General features: G+C 37.4%; 3 protein-coding genes and 1 pseudogene across 5 annotated transcripts; 2 read left to right on the top strand and 2 right to left on the bottom strand.

The window, feature by feature from the left end:
- The first annotated feature begins 230 nt into the window (after positions 1-230).
- Positions 231-2,742, top strand: LOC120005755 (brassinosteroid-related acyltransferase 1). The gene is made up of 3 exons (XM_038855570.1): positions 231-801; positions 1,157-1,645; positions 2,136-2,742. The coding sequence occupies exons 1-3, from the start codon at positions 361-363 to the stop codon at positions 2,649-2,651; spliced, it is 1,446 nt and encodes a 481-aa protein (XP_038711498.1). The 5' UTR covers positions 231-360; the 3' UTR covers positions 2,652-2,742.
- Positions 2,743-3,151: 409 nt separating this feature from the next.
- On the bottom strand, positions 3,152-10,067 carry LOC120005754 (two-component response regulator ARR12-like). Of its 3 annotated transcripts, XR_005469881.1 has the most exons (9): positions 9,959-10,067; positions 9,590-9,842; positions 8,741-8,893; positions 6,584-6,970; positions 6,338-6,414; positions 5,010-6,251; positions 4,823-4,882; positions 4,390-4,491; positions 3,152-3,588 (listed from the first exon to the last, which is right to left on the bottom strand). XR_005469881.1 is itself a non-coding variant. In XM_038855568.1 (7 exons), exons 1-7 carry the CDS (start codon positions 9,968-9,970, stop codon positions 3,517-3,519), a joined length of 2,196 nt encoding a protein of 731 aa, XP_038711496.1. In that variant the 5' UTR covers positions 9,971-10,067; the 3' UTR covers positions 3,158-3,516. The 3 variants fall into 3 exon arrangements, 1 of the variants encoding a protein (XP_038711496.1); XR_005469882.1 differs by lacking the exon at positions 4,823-4,882; XM_038855568.1 differs by lacking the exons at positions 4,390-4,491; positions 4,823-4,882 and having other exon boundaries at positions 3,158-3,588.
- Positions 6,988-8,586, bottom strand: LOC120005756 (annotated as a pseudogene).
- Positions 10,068-13,863: 3,796 nt separating the features above from the next.
- LOC120006622 (zinc finger protein 3-like) lies at positions 13,864-15,096 on the top strand. Its single transcript, XM_038856725.1, has one exon. It carries the CDS (start codon positions 14,277-14,279, stop codon positions 14,973-14,975), a length of 699 nt encoding a protein of 232 aa, XP_038712653.1. The 5' UTR covers positions 13,864-14,276; the 3' UTR covers positions 14,976-15,096.
- Positions 15,097-16,752: the final 1,656 nt, after the last annotated feature.

The following is a 16,752-nucleotide window of genomic DNA, read 5'->3' as shown; positions in this document are numbered from 1 at the left end:
ACAGTAAGGAAGGCCACATGGGCCCGTTAACGATCGATCTTAATTTTGACCTTGGAATATAATTAGGTCAAGCACATATTAATTAGAGTTAAGACAGGTAGTGGGTTCATTGTCACTAGCTATATAGCTGGGAGTCCGAGCCAGTTAATTATAATGTATGTATGTATGTATTAGGCTTATCATACACCAACAGTACCATGCAAAGTCATAAAATAATAGTAAAAGTCCACAAAGAGACACATATAGGTTTGGCTCCCACGAATCTAAGCTCTTAATTGTCTTTAAAATCACTTCTCTTTCCATAACAATTATCATAGAACAACAAAGAAGTTCAAGATCATTACAACATTAATTGTGTTCATGGCAGCTAATCATCAAAATTCTAACAACACAGTGTGTGTAACAAAGAGAGTGTCTGTGTATCCCAAATCCTCCATAAACCCCCCAAAAGTTATTAGCCTCTCAAACTTGGACAGACAGTGTCCAATGCTTATGTACTTGGTTTTCTTTTACAAAAACCATAGTTTGTCACTTGATTATGTCTTTAACAGCTTGAAGTCTGGCTTGGAGCAGACCTTGTCCGTGTGGTACCCGGCCGCGGGGAGGCTGAGCTTGAACCCTAGTGATGGAAAGCTCAATCTATGGTGCAACAATGAGGGTGCAATTATGGTGGAAGCGATTACTCGTGTGAAGATATCGGAGCTCGGAGACCTATCTAACTATAATGACTTCTTTGAAGATCTTGTTTACAAGCCTGTGTTTAATCGGAGTTTCTCTGACATGCCTTTGGTTGTTGCTCAGGTGAGAGTATTGTATTGATGATCAAAGTCTTAAAGGTTACCTCATGTCTAAGAAATTAATGAGTTTTTTTCAATTTGAAGGGAGATGTTCTTCATTAGGGTTTTGTTTAAATATGTCAATTTCTCCATACATAATTTTGCTTTTATTAATCAGGTTTGTATTTATCATATATCTAAATCATCAACTTCCATCCATGGACAATAACATCAAATTCGTCATTTGTTAACACTCATGATTTCTTATATTGCTATAAAAAATATTACTGGATTATTGTTCCCAATAGGATAACTTACCTATGATATGCATGGATTATCATTTTCATTTGTGTATCTATAATTATATTCTATATGCGTAGGTGACAAAGTTTGGATGTGGAGGGTATTCAATCGGAATCGGCACAAGTCACTCTTTATTTGATGGACCATCCACTTATGATTTTCTAAGTGCATGGGCTTGTAATTCTGCTATATTGAAGCAGAAGCAGCAGGTCCAGGTAGGAGGAAGCCATGAAGTAATATTGCAGAAGCCGCCAGTGCATGAGAGAGGGACATTATTGTTGGTGGGTAATGACTGTGGAGCACAAAAGGGAGTTGTGGGTGTGAAGAGAGCGGCAGCCATAGATCATCTATATGAGTTGATAAAACAAGCACTTACTGATCATCAGAGTCGTCCAGCTGGTACTCATGATCATATGATGAAGCTCGGAGGGAGTTCAAATGATTATGTACTTAAGACTTATCATCTAAGTGGTGCAATGATAGACAAGCTGAAGTTAGAAACTTTGGGTGATCATTGGAGAGGAATCAGTTCATCCTTTGAGATAGTCGCTGCTCATCTGTGGAAGGTAATTAACTTACTCAATATTTAAACTATTTTCTGGGATTTCTAACATTGTATCGGAGCTAATTAAGTCTCGCTCCTGTTACACAAGCCTCTACCTATTCATTTGTTGGGTCAGACATAACTCAGTCCATAAGTGCGGAGAAATGTTAGACTTATAATCTCACATAGCATGGTGTTCACGATATGGTTTATAAGAAAAGTCCAAACATCTCTTAACAAGGTCATTTCTAGGCTAGTTTCAAGTACCGTTAAGTGAGATAACCCAGAGAAACAAAATCGTGCAGTTGTCTGATATATCCAGTGAACCGACAAACCCAAAATTGACATTATTTAGTTCATATGCACGCACTCTCAGATGCATATGACCCCGCTGTCATTATTGGATTGGACACATACCTGTTGTGCCCATACAATACCTAAGTGTTTTGGTTTCTATGACCATATCATTTATACTACTAACCTTACCACATTTGTTTGATTGAAAACTGCAGGCAAGGACCAAAGCTTTGGGAGTGAAGAAAGAAAAGATGGTGTGCCTGCAATTCGCGGTTGATATAAGGAGCAAGATGGTGCCGCCACTGCCCAAAGGCTTCTCCGGCAACGCTTATGTACTGGCTTCGATTGTGCAGAGTGCCGGAGAATTAGAGCAACAGAGGCATGAAGCAATAATAGAGAAAATAAAGGAAGCCAAGAACAGAGTAAGCAATGAGTATGTGAAAGCATATATTAAAGCACTTGATGGGCCTCAGCAGCAGCAGGATAGTCTCCCTCCAATGAAGGAGCTTACCATAGTTTCAGACTGGACAAGAATGCCATTTCACAAAATTGATTTCCTAAGTGGAGAAGAAGCTGCAGCAGCCTATGCATCTCCATTGGTTTCTCCAATCCCTCAAGTTGCTTACTTGATGCAGAGTGTTGATGACTTGAGAGGCATTCATCTGAGGATTGGTCTACACCCACAAAGCCTAAATGCTTTCTCTCACTACTTCCTCACTAATCTGCAATAAGCTTAAGCGTTTTTCTAAAACTCTCTTTTTGTTTGAAAATGATCATTGAAGAATGATTAATGACTGATTATGGGTAGATTATGCTTCTTCATATGTACGTTAAGAGCTAGTCTGTTGGGATGGGATTCATCTAATAATTAGTGGTCGATTCCACTGTTAATAGACCTAATGAGGTCTGGTAGAGACACTGTGCCCTGACCATAGGTGCTTCTGGGCCCAATGTAGATGGATTTATGTCCTACTTCAATGGGCCTTTATGGGTGGGCCAGTCAGACCCAAAATAAGGCCTGAAGATCACATGGGCTGTGGCTAGTTCATCTGAAAGTGTGTTGAATAAAAGTTTACAGTGTTTTCCCTGCTTTGGAAAAAATAACCTTTCGTAATACAGCATGCTCGAAATCAGATTTCATAAAAAAGTTTTCAAAAAAAGAAGTGTATCTATCTCTACTTCTGTTAAGAGACAGACAGTCCATACTCTTCCAGTTCAAAGAAACATTGGATCCGGATTATGTGGGTCTTGTGACGACCATTCCATAATATTTCCTTCACTGTAAGTAAACAAACATCCAAGGCCAAAAGAAAACTATAAGACCCAAGTAATTATTTTCTGCATGCAGAAGCAACAAGGTCTTGAAAGTTATAACAGCATGCAACGGCATTACGGTGGTTGAAACAACGTCGGACGATTATGACTATGACGGAGAAAATAAATTGCAACGTAAGTTCACCAGGGTAGGAAAATGTTGCAGAGGAAACGCAGAAACAAGAACAATAACAACATCACGAGGCAAAACTCATCGAGAAGGCCTAGACTTTTATAGCATACCCCCTTCTTTCTACATGACTCGGTGCGCATGTACTACTTTTACATGCATCTCCTGAAAGAATAAGCATCAGATCCAAAGTCTCCTTGAATCGAATTCACCTTGTCAGGTTCCTGCATCACCAAATTAATAATATGACATAAGGTATGTTTATAATCAAGCATAGAAGAGAAGTACTAGAAAAAAAAAAACATTCTGATCCACTAGAGAATAATTTGTCACATTCATCTTATCATCCAGATAAGCCAATCAGACTGTACTTGAAACGGCTGGTTACCTACAGCTACAATCCTAGATTCTACAAACCTCTTCCATTGTAACATATCTCTAACAAGTGGATAACCATATCCAATTCACTCCCATCATAGCACAAAAAGAAGCTGCATGGATTAGAAGGGTGAAGTGATCCTCAGTCCTCACACCAAAAAAATGACTCCGCGCTAAGCATTATAAATACCTAGTATTATGGCAAAACAAATGAATGTTTCTTATTGTACACAAAAATATGGAAGTGTATTTATGTTTTAATAGCTGGTCACAAATGGTAGGGAAAATAGAAAAAATCAAGAAAGCAACACAGATTGCCTACTATCAGCAAACCATTTTCAGTAAAGTGCCTCATCATTCTAACAGGTCAAACCACCTCTGAGATGGGACCTCTAACTACCCAAGAAGTATTTGATTGTGTACCAGGTGGATGTGCACGTGCATGGTTATGAGTACTAACTGATTAGAAGATGATATTCAATCACAAAGAAACCATTGCTTAGTCACTTAAACAAGTGCACGTGAATGGGCTGCTCTTGCAAAGCTGTCAGGCCACTAGTTTAAGGCTTTTTTTTCAGCCGATGTCCAAGGTGGATATGAGAACTGGGTAACATGGAATGTCAAAATTCACAGATATTAGCACAAACCTGCACTAGATGAATATGATGTGCACAATCACTCTCAACAGGAGAAATGAAAGATTGCACTCTCTCCATCATGTAGCCTATCATCATTCTTTAGTCTTAATACTGTTAAGTAGACAACAAAACAGAGAAAAATTTATGTATAAGCATTTGTAAGACGGCCTCCATAAAATATTCTTGACACATGATGGATGTTCATGCCAGTCGGATGATGAAAACAAGAATCTATGCCTAAAGGGTGTGTGACCTTGAGCTAATAAATTAGAAAAGCAAGTAGATAAACTTTTAACATCATTAGTTTCATATGCCAAGCATGCATGAATGCATTGTTATCATCTCTTTTGCGTGATTCAATGTTCTAGAACTATATAAATAAGCATAGATGAAAACAGTATAGTAGTAGAGGTAAATAAAAGGTGATTGCTAATAAACTCACCTATACATTTCCCCCTTCCAGTGGTTATAAAATGATATTAGAGAAAAAAAATCGTTTCAGCTGGTGTTTACACCTCAGAAAAATTATAGCAATTATTAAACGCTCGGTTATGGAAAGGCACCAAAGAGAAAAGGCAACTGAAGACATCTCAATAGAATGCACTAACAAAAAAGCAAAATTAGTTTACCTGTTTCGCCATTGCAATTGCTATATCTTCTAAGTAGCCATAATTGTTGGCAATGTAACTGCGCTGCATCTTGTGTTGGCCCATGATATAGCCTTCCTTTGACTTCATTAGTGTCTCTAAAGCTGAATTTTCTGTCTCATTATTCTTCATGTGCAAGGGTAATGAATCAACAAAACTTGATTGTCTTGTCGAACTGAAGTCTGTGGTTCTCTGGAGAACTGGGTTATTAGGGTCCATGTTCTGGCTCAGTGGACGCCCTGCAACATTTGTAGGGATAGCTGGGTTCACCGAGCTACGCACAGTGCTTGAAACGTAGGATGTGTCATGTCTATGATCACCACATACTTGCGGGGCATTGTTAATTATTTGGCCCGCACAAATGTTATTTGAATCTGGTTGGCTTGCCTCCTGAAACTGAGGGGATAGTGAAGATATAGAAGAAACATCACAAGAATTATTTCCCATTTGGAAAGCCAACATAGACATGCTTTCTCTCACATTACTAGGACGTTGACTAGCAGGTTTAAAACGCTCACTTAATTGAAAAGAATTGGATTGGCAACTGGTTGACTGATCAGCACTTGACCAGTTGTCACTGCATCTAGATTGGTCCAGGACATTGGACGGAAATCCAGAATCTAAGGAGGCAACTGAGATAAGAGATTGTTTTCCGAATTTTTGGCCACCTTGGCTTTCTTGAGGAAGTCCTTCTAACATCAACGGTTTGTTTGTGAAACCAAGGAGAGGGTTTGAACTCCCTATTTTCACATCAGGGAAGCCACTAGAAACAGGGAAAGCAGTTGTATCATCAATGACATTGGGAATTTCTCCAATGCACGTAATACTCTTGTTTGACTGTAGCTGATCAAAATCCAATGACATGGGCATCCCTTGAAGTATGTTCCCATTATGGTTTCCAGGAAGCATGAGTGGCTGGAACTGACCTTGATCATTCACCAAGTTGCCTGAGTTTTGTACTTGATTCAATTGAATCATTCCAGGAGAGTGAAGACCATGCAGACCCAGACCAGCAGGAGTGTTCAATCTACCAAGCATCCCACTAGGTTGGAGAGTTCTGAGAGCTGGATTATGAAACTGCCCTGCTCCAGACAAAGCATGGAATCCATATCCATTCACAGAACCCATTCTTACACATGAAGAATCAGGACTACCCAAGGCTGTCACCATATTGGCTTGCTGGTTTGCCACGCAGCTGATCCTCTTAAGGTAGAGCCTATATTTCTGCAAGCATAGAGAAACAAAATTAGCTTCAAGGAGGATATGTTCACTTTGATTCAAAGTGATACAGCACAGGTAAGAATGCGTGCCTGGAGATGGCTTGCCACATTTTCTCTTGTAAGCTTTTCTACATTCATTAACTCCAGAATCCTTTTAGGCACAGCCTCTGCATCAAGTAGGAAAGTAAGATAACCATAATGAAGAATTAAAGATCCAAAGGAATCAATCATACCAAAATAAAGATTGAACCATCTTGTGAAAATGTCCCTGATTCGATTAAAGCTATCAACGTAAACGAAAGCATTGATCACTAAGATGATTTACTAAAAGCTTACTGTCAATTCCAAGCTGATTAACAGCTGCAACAAACTTGCGATGTAGCTCCACCGACCAGACAACGCGAGGCTTCTTCTGAGCCGAAGAATCATCCATATCATTATCATTCTCATCATGGTCTTCATAATCATCCTCGTTTTGGTCCTTTCGCTTTTTATTAAGCTTCTGCTCCGAATTTCCAAATCCTGTGGTTTCATTGCTTCCTTGATGATGCTTCTCTTGATTGTCAGTATTATTCCTGTCCTTGTTATCAACTTTCTTTCTCCTTATCACATGCTGCCAAATGTTCTTCAGCTCCTCAATCCGTATAGGTTTGAGTAAATAATCACAAGCTCCATGAGTGATCCCTTTCATTACAAGCTTCGTATCCCCATTTGCTGACAACACTGTAGACATTTAAAACATTCTGTAAATAAAGCTATTACACTGTTTGACAATGACAAGCTAAGAAGATGTTCATGAAATTATATTCACAAGTGGACAATAAGTGCATATCAAATTCACAAAAATGCAGGATGTCCCGGTGTTTTGATTTCCATTCCAGAAATAATATTAGTTTTCCAAGAGTGCACATAGTTTCTGGTACGAATAGCTTTGGATTTTTATTTTTTTTTAAGATGCCAAACATATTATAGGAATTGAGTAGCATACAAGGCCAAGCTCTTAAAAGAAACGAGGCAACACGACAGCCAAAGACAAATACTGCCTCTGGTGAATAATGTAGATGACAATCAAGAACACAGATGATCATGCACAAAAACAGTAGTGATTACTTCATTGGATTAAATGGCAAAGGAAATAAACGAATACTCTTCCTCCTATTCTTCCTCCTTCCAGCAGCATTTCAGAGTTGATCTAGGCGACCCACATTCCCCAATCCTAGCAAACTTTTGGTAGAGTTTCACCCACTCCAAGTTCTTCATGGCTCCTCTCTACACAACAATCTCCCTTCACTTTAAACAGCAGTTCCTCACGAGTTGCTGACCTGCAAGTCTGTATGCACAGCAATGGAGAACTTGCTTGGACTGAAGCAAGTCAATACCCTATCAACCAAATGGTTCAGATTCATAGTTTTTGGATCGTAGTCCCACAGTTTCAAAGCTTGCGTAGCTGAAAACATCTTCTGGGGTCACATGATTTGTAGAAATTGCAGCTCCTTCCACAGAATTCATGGAATAGCCACAAGGGTCAAACTTAAAATCACAATCTTCAAGCCTGGATTAATCTTTCTAATATCAGATTCAACAGTCATTTTGGCAGCTGAGCCTGACTCGGATTTGTAAAAGACGTGAGATTTTTCCCTATCCAAGCCAGTCATGCACATCTCCAGAGTGTAAACAGCATCACTATAGTGCATTAACTCTGCAGATGCAGAGTAGACATGCCATTTCTGTGGTTTATTCAACCCGTCCATAACACAAGCCATGCTACCCAACCCAAGCTTGTTGAAATAACTATCAAGGATATATACTTCTTCAGAGAAGTTACAATGAGGATATGGCTGCTGAGCTCCAAGGAAATTAAAACTCCCACGAGTACACTTCACGGACCTCTAAGAAAGTTCAAGAGTGTCCGGCCAACTTCAATATAGGTGTCATTGAGAGGTGTAGCTTTGTAGTCCCACAGGTTTTGATGATGATTCTTTAAGGATAAACAAAGAGGCTAGATTCCTATAGGACATAGGACTCAACAAAGTCATTCGACAATGAAGAAACTATAGTGCACTCCTGATCCTAGAATCTCATCCAACTGGCATTGCTTGTTTGACATTCTCTTACTTAAGCCCTTGAGAAACACATGGTCTGGTCTGGAGGGTTCTTCCCTCCAGGTATTCCATGTGTTGTCACGAAATTGGCTTATTGAATCCAAAACTACGAAATCAGATATAATTCATCATAATCATACAGTTTTCATGTTGGCAATGCAGCATTTTTAAAAAATCCGTTAGAATGGAGGGTGTCAAGGTCCAGCACATTCCATATTTATAAAACTGGGTAGGAGAAGACACAAGAAAAAAGATTTTCAAGAAATTGTTAGAAAGTAGCAGACTCTGAAGAGAATATGCAACATATCTTTTTACTACCTAACTACCAATAGAAAGAAGATCACACGAAGACAAAAAAAGTGAAAAAACATGGATAGAGTTTGTGGCTTACTTATAACAGGAAGGTCCATCTCAAGCCCAACAAGCTCAAGCAGCTTAAAACCATCCATGTCTGGCATATGGACATCACTGATAACCAGGTCAAACCTATTCTTGTTTTCTCTCAGTAGCTTCAGAGCAGTGATTGCTTGGCTTGTTGTGGTAACTGCATAACCAACAACACATTGAGAAAACCAATTTGCAGAGAGACTCAGAGTCAACAAATACAACCAAGGCGGATGAACCAAATCATATGGGAAATCCAAAACAATTATAGTATTACATTGAAAAGATCCAAAATCAAGTCAATGCCCAATAACTCATTCAATCTGGGAGCAAGACACACAGAGTCTATAGAGATTTTACTTCATGAAAAAGATCTTAACCCTATAAAGCTAAGAAATCAACGAGTTCTACTCAATCATTTCACTAAACTAAATAGATACAGTTACTTATTGTATTAGATAGCTTTAACCACAAACATGGAAATCTAGGCAGAGAGATAATGTGTGAATTAGAACAGTAAAATCTTATACGAACTATACATATCTAGGGACCCATCTCACACTCAGAGAGTGAACAAATAGGATGAACAACACAAGAGATGATGGTACAGTGAAAGGGTATCTAAAGCAGGAGACATAAATTCGTAACATTTGCAAGAGATCCTAATGCAACAGAGCAAATAGATTTAAAATATCAAACGAAAACATCAACGCAACATAAATGAAAGAGGAACAAAATGTTTATCAACACCAAATCAAAACCGAAATCCAAACAACATAGAACAAAATCCAAAAAAATCTTAAATAACTCAGAAAAAGCTCAACACAAGTGGGTACGAAGCACAATAGGAGCAAACCGTGGTACTGGCAGCGATGAAGCAGAGTTTCCAGCACCAATAGACAAGTTGGGTCATCATCAACGGCCAAAACTCTCATGCCAATCGGAAATTGGTCTCTGCCTTCACCAACTACTTGCTCTACAGTCATCTTTGACACAGAAATGCAAAGCAAATCACTAACAAGTCCCTCCCTTGCGCGGATTGTAGCCCCTGTAGACTGTTCTGGCTTCTGAAAAACCAAAGAGAGACTGGAAAATGAAAACCCAAGCGCCTGAGACAGAGACAGACAGAAATTATTGTTCGAAAGGAGTGATTAGTCTTGATTGAAGGAGGAGTAAATTGTGATTAAGGATGTGATTGGCGAGGTTTGGAATTACTATAAGATACCCCTTCCTTCATTCACTCCCTGTCTCTCTCTTCCTGTCTCTCGTTTGCAATTTACTGAGGAGAGAGAAGGTGGAATCTAGCCTTGCATGGACGGTGAAAGCTGGATATTGATCAACACTCGAGATTTCACTGTTGATTTATATTTTTATCTTTACCAACTTTGGTTGCGCGTTTTTCACACGCGCCAGTCTACTGGATCTTTCTTTATTTATATTTTGTCTTTTTTGTAAAATTATGAAGCCCAACAAGGGGCCCATCAAACTGTGACTAATTGCTATTTTTTATGAAGCAAATGATTCATAATCTTGTAAACATATATAAGTACTATTTTTTTTCTTAATTTATTCCAACGTATCCAGTTAATTAGGTTCTACAAAGACAAAACGAAAAAATATATGCACAGAATCTTGGTCTATTAGAATTCAGAATTGAGAATAAAACAAAGTGATTCAAATGTTTAATAATGAAGAATAAAGAAGCCAGTAATTAACAATAAATTTAATATGAGCGTGCTTGGGCGCTGATAAAGCTACTTGCTTCGTCCTTCCTTTTTAGGGCTTTAAAAAGCCTTATTTACCCATTTTTAATTAGGCCCCTTACACAGGCAAAGCCTCCATGCTCTTCTTATACATCAAATTCTAGGAGAAAAGTAAGCGTTAGCCCATTATTATTATTATTATTGTTATTGACACACTTAGACTCTCCCAAGACCAAAAACAACAGAAGAAACAAAAACACTAGAAATAAATCACAAAAATGACAAACCCAGAAGTGGTAGGAGCAATTGCAAAAGCCAACTACTTTTTTCCAATATATCACTCTATCAGTTATATGGTGGACTAATAAAATCCCAATACTTATCACAAATATATATATATATATATATATATTGACATTCCACTCGGAGTGCATGCCCACCCACTACACTTTTAGACTTTTAGTGGAGAAACCAAAAGACGACCTTTAACGTGGGTTCTAAATAAGGGAGGAGTTCATTTGCCATATGATTATTTTAATTCAAAGGGTTTTCATCACACTTTGGCTGGCACTTGAAAGGTTTGATTGACGTAGGGATTAAATCCAATGATTAATTAACTCAAGCAATCACTTGTTAATATTAGTTTAATCAATATTCCATTGATCACAATTATTTACTTAATTTGATAATGACATATATATCGAGCTTCTTTTTATTTATTTATTTATAATCCAGCTCGCCATCGTTGGACTAACCAATAATTAATTTAACTATTTTTAATTACTTGGTATAATAATAGGAAATTAGGTATGTAGAAGACCAAAGAGAGATCTTGAGATTCCTTTGAAGTTGTTGATGACGTGAGGTGATATGGCCCCGGCTATCATCAACATAGAGGTTGGACCTCCGCGTCTCGAACCTGTGATCTCGATGATGCTGGGTTGAGACACTACGACTACACCAGCGCCTTTTTGTTGATGACGTGAGGTGATGTGGCCCGGTCATCATCAGCATAGAGATGGTGTAGTGGTAGTGTCTTAGCCCAGCATCATCGAGATCACGGGTTCGAGACGCGGAGGTCCAACCTCTATGCTAATGACGGCCGGGGCCACATCACCTCACGTCATCAACAGAAGTCACATGAATTCTCTTTAAAGAAGCAATGAATAGAGGGCAAAAACGGATGAGGCATGCATACATTCACCAAGAAATCCATAGAAGAGAAGAGAGGAGAGAGCTGGCACGCCTTCATGTGCACATGGTCATGGATAACCCATCTTAGTAAGTTGGTAGAAAATATCAAAAGAATAGTAGAACAAAACAACAGAAACTTTGGGGCCCAAGTGATCCACATAGTTACGAACTTACGGCCCATCCATTGCCCCTGTGACTTCTCTCAAGTGCCCTAGTTCTTTGATGTCTAATGATTTTGGTATAGAAAAAACAAAATTGAAAACATACATGCAAAGTTGCAAACTTTTGCTCTGTGCCACTTGATTTGGGCCAAAACCTCTCTCTCACCCATTTCTTATATATTTCACCTCTCTCTTATATCTCACCTCCTTTTTCAAATTATAACATATGCTTCGTCCTAAAAAAGATCTTCGTCTATTTGGGTCATTTGTTGGGCCTTTCTGATATTTTTATAAATAAACCACCCACAAAGTGAGGGTACCATAATGATCCTAACTAATTCACTTGTCAGGCATAGCATAACCAAGCCCACAAGTGTAGGGGAGTGCAAAAACCTCACATTGCTTGATGAAGGCCAAACAATGTAGATTATAAACATGGTCCAACATAATAATACTTGAGAGACCTTGAGAAGAACAAAGTTACATGGGTCATGAACCCAAAGTGTGGACAATATCTCAAATAGTTTGGGCCAAAAGCTTTCTCTCAGTTCCTTCTTCTTCTTCTAACTTCTCTCCTCCTCCTCCTCCTCCAAATTATAACAAATTTGAGACAAATAGTGTGTGCCCAATTGCAAAAAACACTTGAGCTTCAATACAGCAAACGACTATTGATTTTCCTACATGACATGACACTACTCTGTGATAGTTACATGGGTTCGTACAAATCATCATGAAAAGCAACATATCTGCTTAGGTAGTGGTTGTGCATGTATCTACCATTTATAGATATAGATAGATATATACAATATCTCTCTCAGGTGGGAAAAACTGGGTGAGTGTTTTTTGCTTGCCTGTTTTGGGTCTTCAGTTATGGACCTCATTGGTCAGACAGAGAGAGATATATAATGAAGAGATATGATGCATCTTGATTGAACATTCCTTGTTATGCTAATCTTCACAGTTGATTTTTGGGATTTGTTGACCGTTAAACTAAGATTGTGTTTGGTATTACTTCCAAAAATTTTGAAAACAAAAATAAAAAACAAAAACATAAAACATAAAATAAAAACATAAAATTGAAATTTGTTTGGTTGAACACTTAAAACTGAAAACAAAAACTAAAAGCATAAAACTGAAAAAAAAAATGTGTTTATGTTTTTATTTTCATAATAATGGAGTATATCCACACCACTATATTTTTTATAACTGTAGCATTTGCCGTGTTTCACCATTGAAAACATCAGCAGAAAGAAAAAAAAGATAAGAAATAAAACAGTAACCCAAAGTACATCTCTATGTAATTTGCAATCTGAAATATTAAAGAAAGTGCAATCTAAAATAAGTGTAACTAGTTCTGTTTCTAAAATTTTTAAAAACATTTTTTTCTTATTTTCAAAAATTTTGAAAACCTATTTTTGGTTTTCATAAAAATCAAAACAGAAAATACAAACAAACAATATTTTTTGTTTTTATTTTATATTTTTTGAAAACTAAAACAAAAAACAAGAAATAAAAGTGATAGCAAACAAACCCTAAGATTATGAAGAGCATATGATTGGACTCCACACCACCCTCTCCATTATGTTTGTCGGCCATTTTTGTTTGTCACTCGCGTTGGATTGTGACTATTTATATCATAATTGACAATAACGATTTGAGTTTTTTTCTTTTCCTTTTTGTCATGAATTTACTACAACTCCATTTAATCTCAATCCATGTCACATTTATAATAATCATTGATTATAAATACATGTAAAATTCCCTTTTAACATTCAATATTTACACATGAATTCATTGAAATTTCAATTATAAATCGGAGGTACGTTCCGAGCATTTTTCTCTCTGCAAGACTAAGACCTTTCTTTTCTTTGACAAAATGGGCAGCTAGGCTAAGTGGCTAACATTTATTTTGCAAGTACATAAACTGCCTTTGCGGGAAAGTCCAAGAGATATGGGCCACAAGAGTGCAAAGACTAATAATGATGATCACAATTGAACCAACAAAATGAAAAGCCCTTGATTGATGGAAATGGAAGTACCCTGGACCTGGAGGACTATGAGATCGAGTGTGAGGTCTCCCTTTAACAAGGCCAGTTTGTTCCCCCATCAGGCCATCATACAAGGCAAGCACCTGCCCATAATAGCATAAACTCCAATATCAAAGTTTGTGCCTGAAAAGGACCATCCGACTATATATAATCCACCTTTTAACAATTTTGGTTTTGGGTAGGCACCGCAAGGATGTTCAAGAAATCCAAAAATTTCAATAGTGGATATAGATAATGTATGCACTAAATCACCACTGTATTTTCAACCACTTTACATGTAGTATACCTGCCATTCTTTACTTCAAGATTCCTCGTAAAAAATAAAAATAAAAACAGCCCATCCTTGATCCTTCCATTTATAGCACCACCAGTAGAAAATCTTTTATACCCATCTATCGCAATAAAGGCTTTCTAGTTCTGAAAGTTGTTTGCTTCCAATGGAATCCCCAGATAAAAAGTCAAGCTCTTCAGAGGCTGCAATCATCGTATCTACATCAAAGGAAGCTCTTCAATGTCAAGATTATTCATTGCAGAACTCAAAGGAGAATGAAACTTATCATGGGTTCCATCAAGAGCTCAACCTTATTGACTGCTTGAAGACTGATTCATCTCAAACTCCATCAGTGACTCCTCAAGCCATTGGTGTGGAGCCACGGGTTTTCTCCTGCAACTACTGTCAAAGAAAATTCTATAGCTCACAAGCACTAGGAGGACATCAAAATGCTCACAAGAGAGAGAGGAACCTAGCAAAAAGACCAAGAATAGCAGCCTCAGCCTTGGTTTCTGGGCATCCTTACCTACACAACAATCATCTCTTTTCTTGCATGGTTTCTCTTCCTCTCCTCGGAAGAAATCTTGGAATTCAAGCGCACTCAGTGATTCACAAATCTTCACACATACCATCTACCATAAAAAAGGGACATCAAAACTGGTCTAGACCACCAATTGAGCAGCAACCAGGAATAGGGAAGCTGTCCATGGAGACATCACTGCATTCCAATGTTGGCAGCTTCAACATAGAGAGGACTACAATAAATTCTCCAGTCGACAAGATGATCAAAGGTAATATACATAGGTGCACATACAGGAATAAACAAGATGAAATGCAGAAGCTTGATTTGTCTCTCAAGCTCTGACTTCCTATTTTCACTTTTAGATTTTGTTCAATCTCACGTTGATCAATGTTGAGATTCATGTATCTTCAGACTATACAGTTTGGGATTCTACTTCTCTTAACAATCCAATTATTATTCTTCATCATATTAACATAAAATACAATGATCTTTTATAATCAGTATTAAAGGTATGGCTTAATGCAGATTAAAGAGTCCAGGATTCTTTCCGCTGTCGTTTTCCCCCAATTACCTGATTTCCGACTCTATTCCAAAACAAACATACATGTTAAAACAACTCGAACCTACACAAATATGTGTATACCATATAAATGACGAATGATATACCAATAAATTCTACTTCTAGCATGTGCACACAAGTGCACATTGAATTAAACTGGATTCAAGATTATTTAACAAATAAATTTAAAAAAAAAAAAAAAAAAAAAAACCTCAAACAAGAATCTCATTTCTCGAGATCACTTCTTTCACATATTGAAACAATACTAATTTAAGTTAACCTACTGTATAGAGGTCACATGGAACATGTGAACGGCTATCAACTTCGCAATATAAATACAGTAAGAGCACAAGTTAGATAATGACATAATGTAATATAATCATACCTTTAGTCAAAGATGAGATCTTCCCTTTTGTCCACATTTATCATATGCAATCTGGAATCATAGACCAGGTCTATTATCTAATCTTTTGCCAGCGTAGCTAACATTTGTCCTCTTTCACATAGCATGCACTGCATCACCTTCACTAACTGATCACTAAATCTAGCAAATATCTTCTTTTTCTCTTAAATATATTATAGATGTAGCCTTCTTGCATGGTTTAGGGTTAACGTGGATTACAAATGAATTTATTTTATCCCGTTCTCACTTTCCTGTCCTTGATAGCATTTTTCAAGAGCAATTTTTTTTATACTGAAAACAAAAAAAAACGAAAAAGAAGATCAAGAAACAAAAAATGTTGGCACTTGAATGCTTGCACTTACAACCTTGTCACTAAAAAAGACTCACTCTCCATATACTCCAACTTTGCAAGTCTTTTTCTATCCTCAATTGTTCAACCAGGAAACTGATTTGAACCCCTGCCCAGGCGGAGAGGTAAGGAGCTTGACCACATAAATTAGTGGTGATCCTCAACACTTTCCAAGCGTTCTAAGCATTAGAGTAAAAGAAGAAAATAAACATTTATTAAGCATTCTAAATTTAATTTAGTTTTCAGTTTTCATATTACAGTAATTGCAAAAGAGAAAGCAAACATACATCATAAACTGCTTCTTCTCCTGATGTGCCTTAAGGAGGATAATGAGACAGCGACAGTTGTTGTATAAGAAGGGGAATGAAATAACAGCCAAGTGAAAAGTCAAATCAAAAGAAGCTTGATTTCTAGTTATCAAAAAGACAAATTTTGACAAAGCTCAAAAGATCAAGCACTAAAATTTCTTCGGACCAATTCATGTTCCTGATAACATGACTAATGCTAAGTATAACTTCCCCGTAAAACTGGAGAATGAGTTTATACTAATAGTCAAATTTGGATCACTACTAATTGTAATACACAGGAAATTTGAACTACTAAGTATAGCAAGAGTCCTTTGAAAAAGGCAAGCTGGAAACTTTGCAACGGTGTAAAAATCCTGAAAATTATTCCGAAGCCAAAAATTTAGTCATTCAGCTCTGTAAGCTTAGTTTATAAAGTTCAAATGATCTAAATAGATTGATTGAGCATGGCCAAGTCTTGGATGTGAAAAAGCAAATAGATTGATTAAGCATGCACAGGTCTA

Source organism: Tripterygium wilfordii, chromosome 9, assembly GCF_013401445.1.
Source record: "Tripterygium wilfordii isolate XIE 37 chromosome 9, ASM1340144v1, whole genome shotgun sequence".
Lineage (NCBI taxonomy): Eukaryota > Viridiplantae > Streptophyta > Magnoliopsida > Celastrales > Celastraceae > Tripterygium > Tripterygium wilfordii.
The sequence above is the reverse complement of the archived record's forward strand: the minus strand, read 5'-3'. Positions and strand labels throughout refer to the sequence as shown.

Excerpts from the sequence above, each read along its gene's own strand:
- LOC120005755 (XM_038855570.1), top strand. The coding sequence starts at position 361 with ATGGCAGCTAATCATCAAAATTCTAACAACACAGTGTGTGTAACAAAG. Across the intron at positions 802-1,156 it reads TGCCTTTGGTTGTTGCTCAG|GTGACAAAGTTTGGATGTGG; the intron begins GTGAGAGTATTG and ends CTATATGCGTAG. Across the intron at positions 1,646-2,135 it reads TCGCTGCTCATCTGTGGAAG|GCAAGGACCAAAGCTTTGGG; the intron begins GTAATTAACTTA and ends TGAAAACTGCAG.
- LOC120005754 (XM_038855568.1), bottom strand. Across the intron at positions 6,971-8,740 it reads GATGGACCTTCCTGTTATAA|TGTTGTCAGCAAATGGGGAT; the intron begins GTAAGCCACAAA and ends AAATGTCTACAG. Across the intron at positions 6,415-6,583 it reads TAATCAGCTTGGAATTGACA|AGGCTGTGCCTAAAAGGATT; the intron begins GTAAGCTTTTAG and ends TACTTGATGCAG.
- LOC120006622 (XM_038856725.1), top strand. The coding sequence starts at position 14,277 with ATGGAATCCCCAGATAAAAAGTCAAGCTCTTCAGAGGCTGCAATCATC.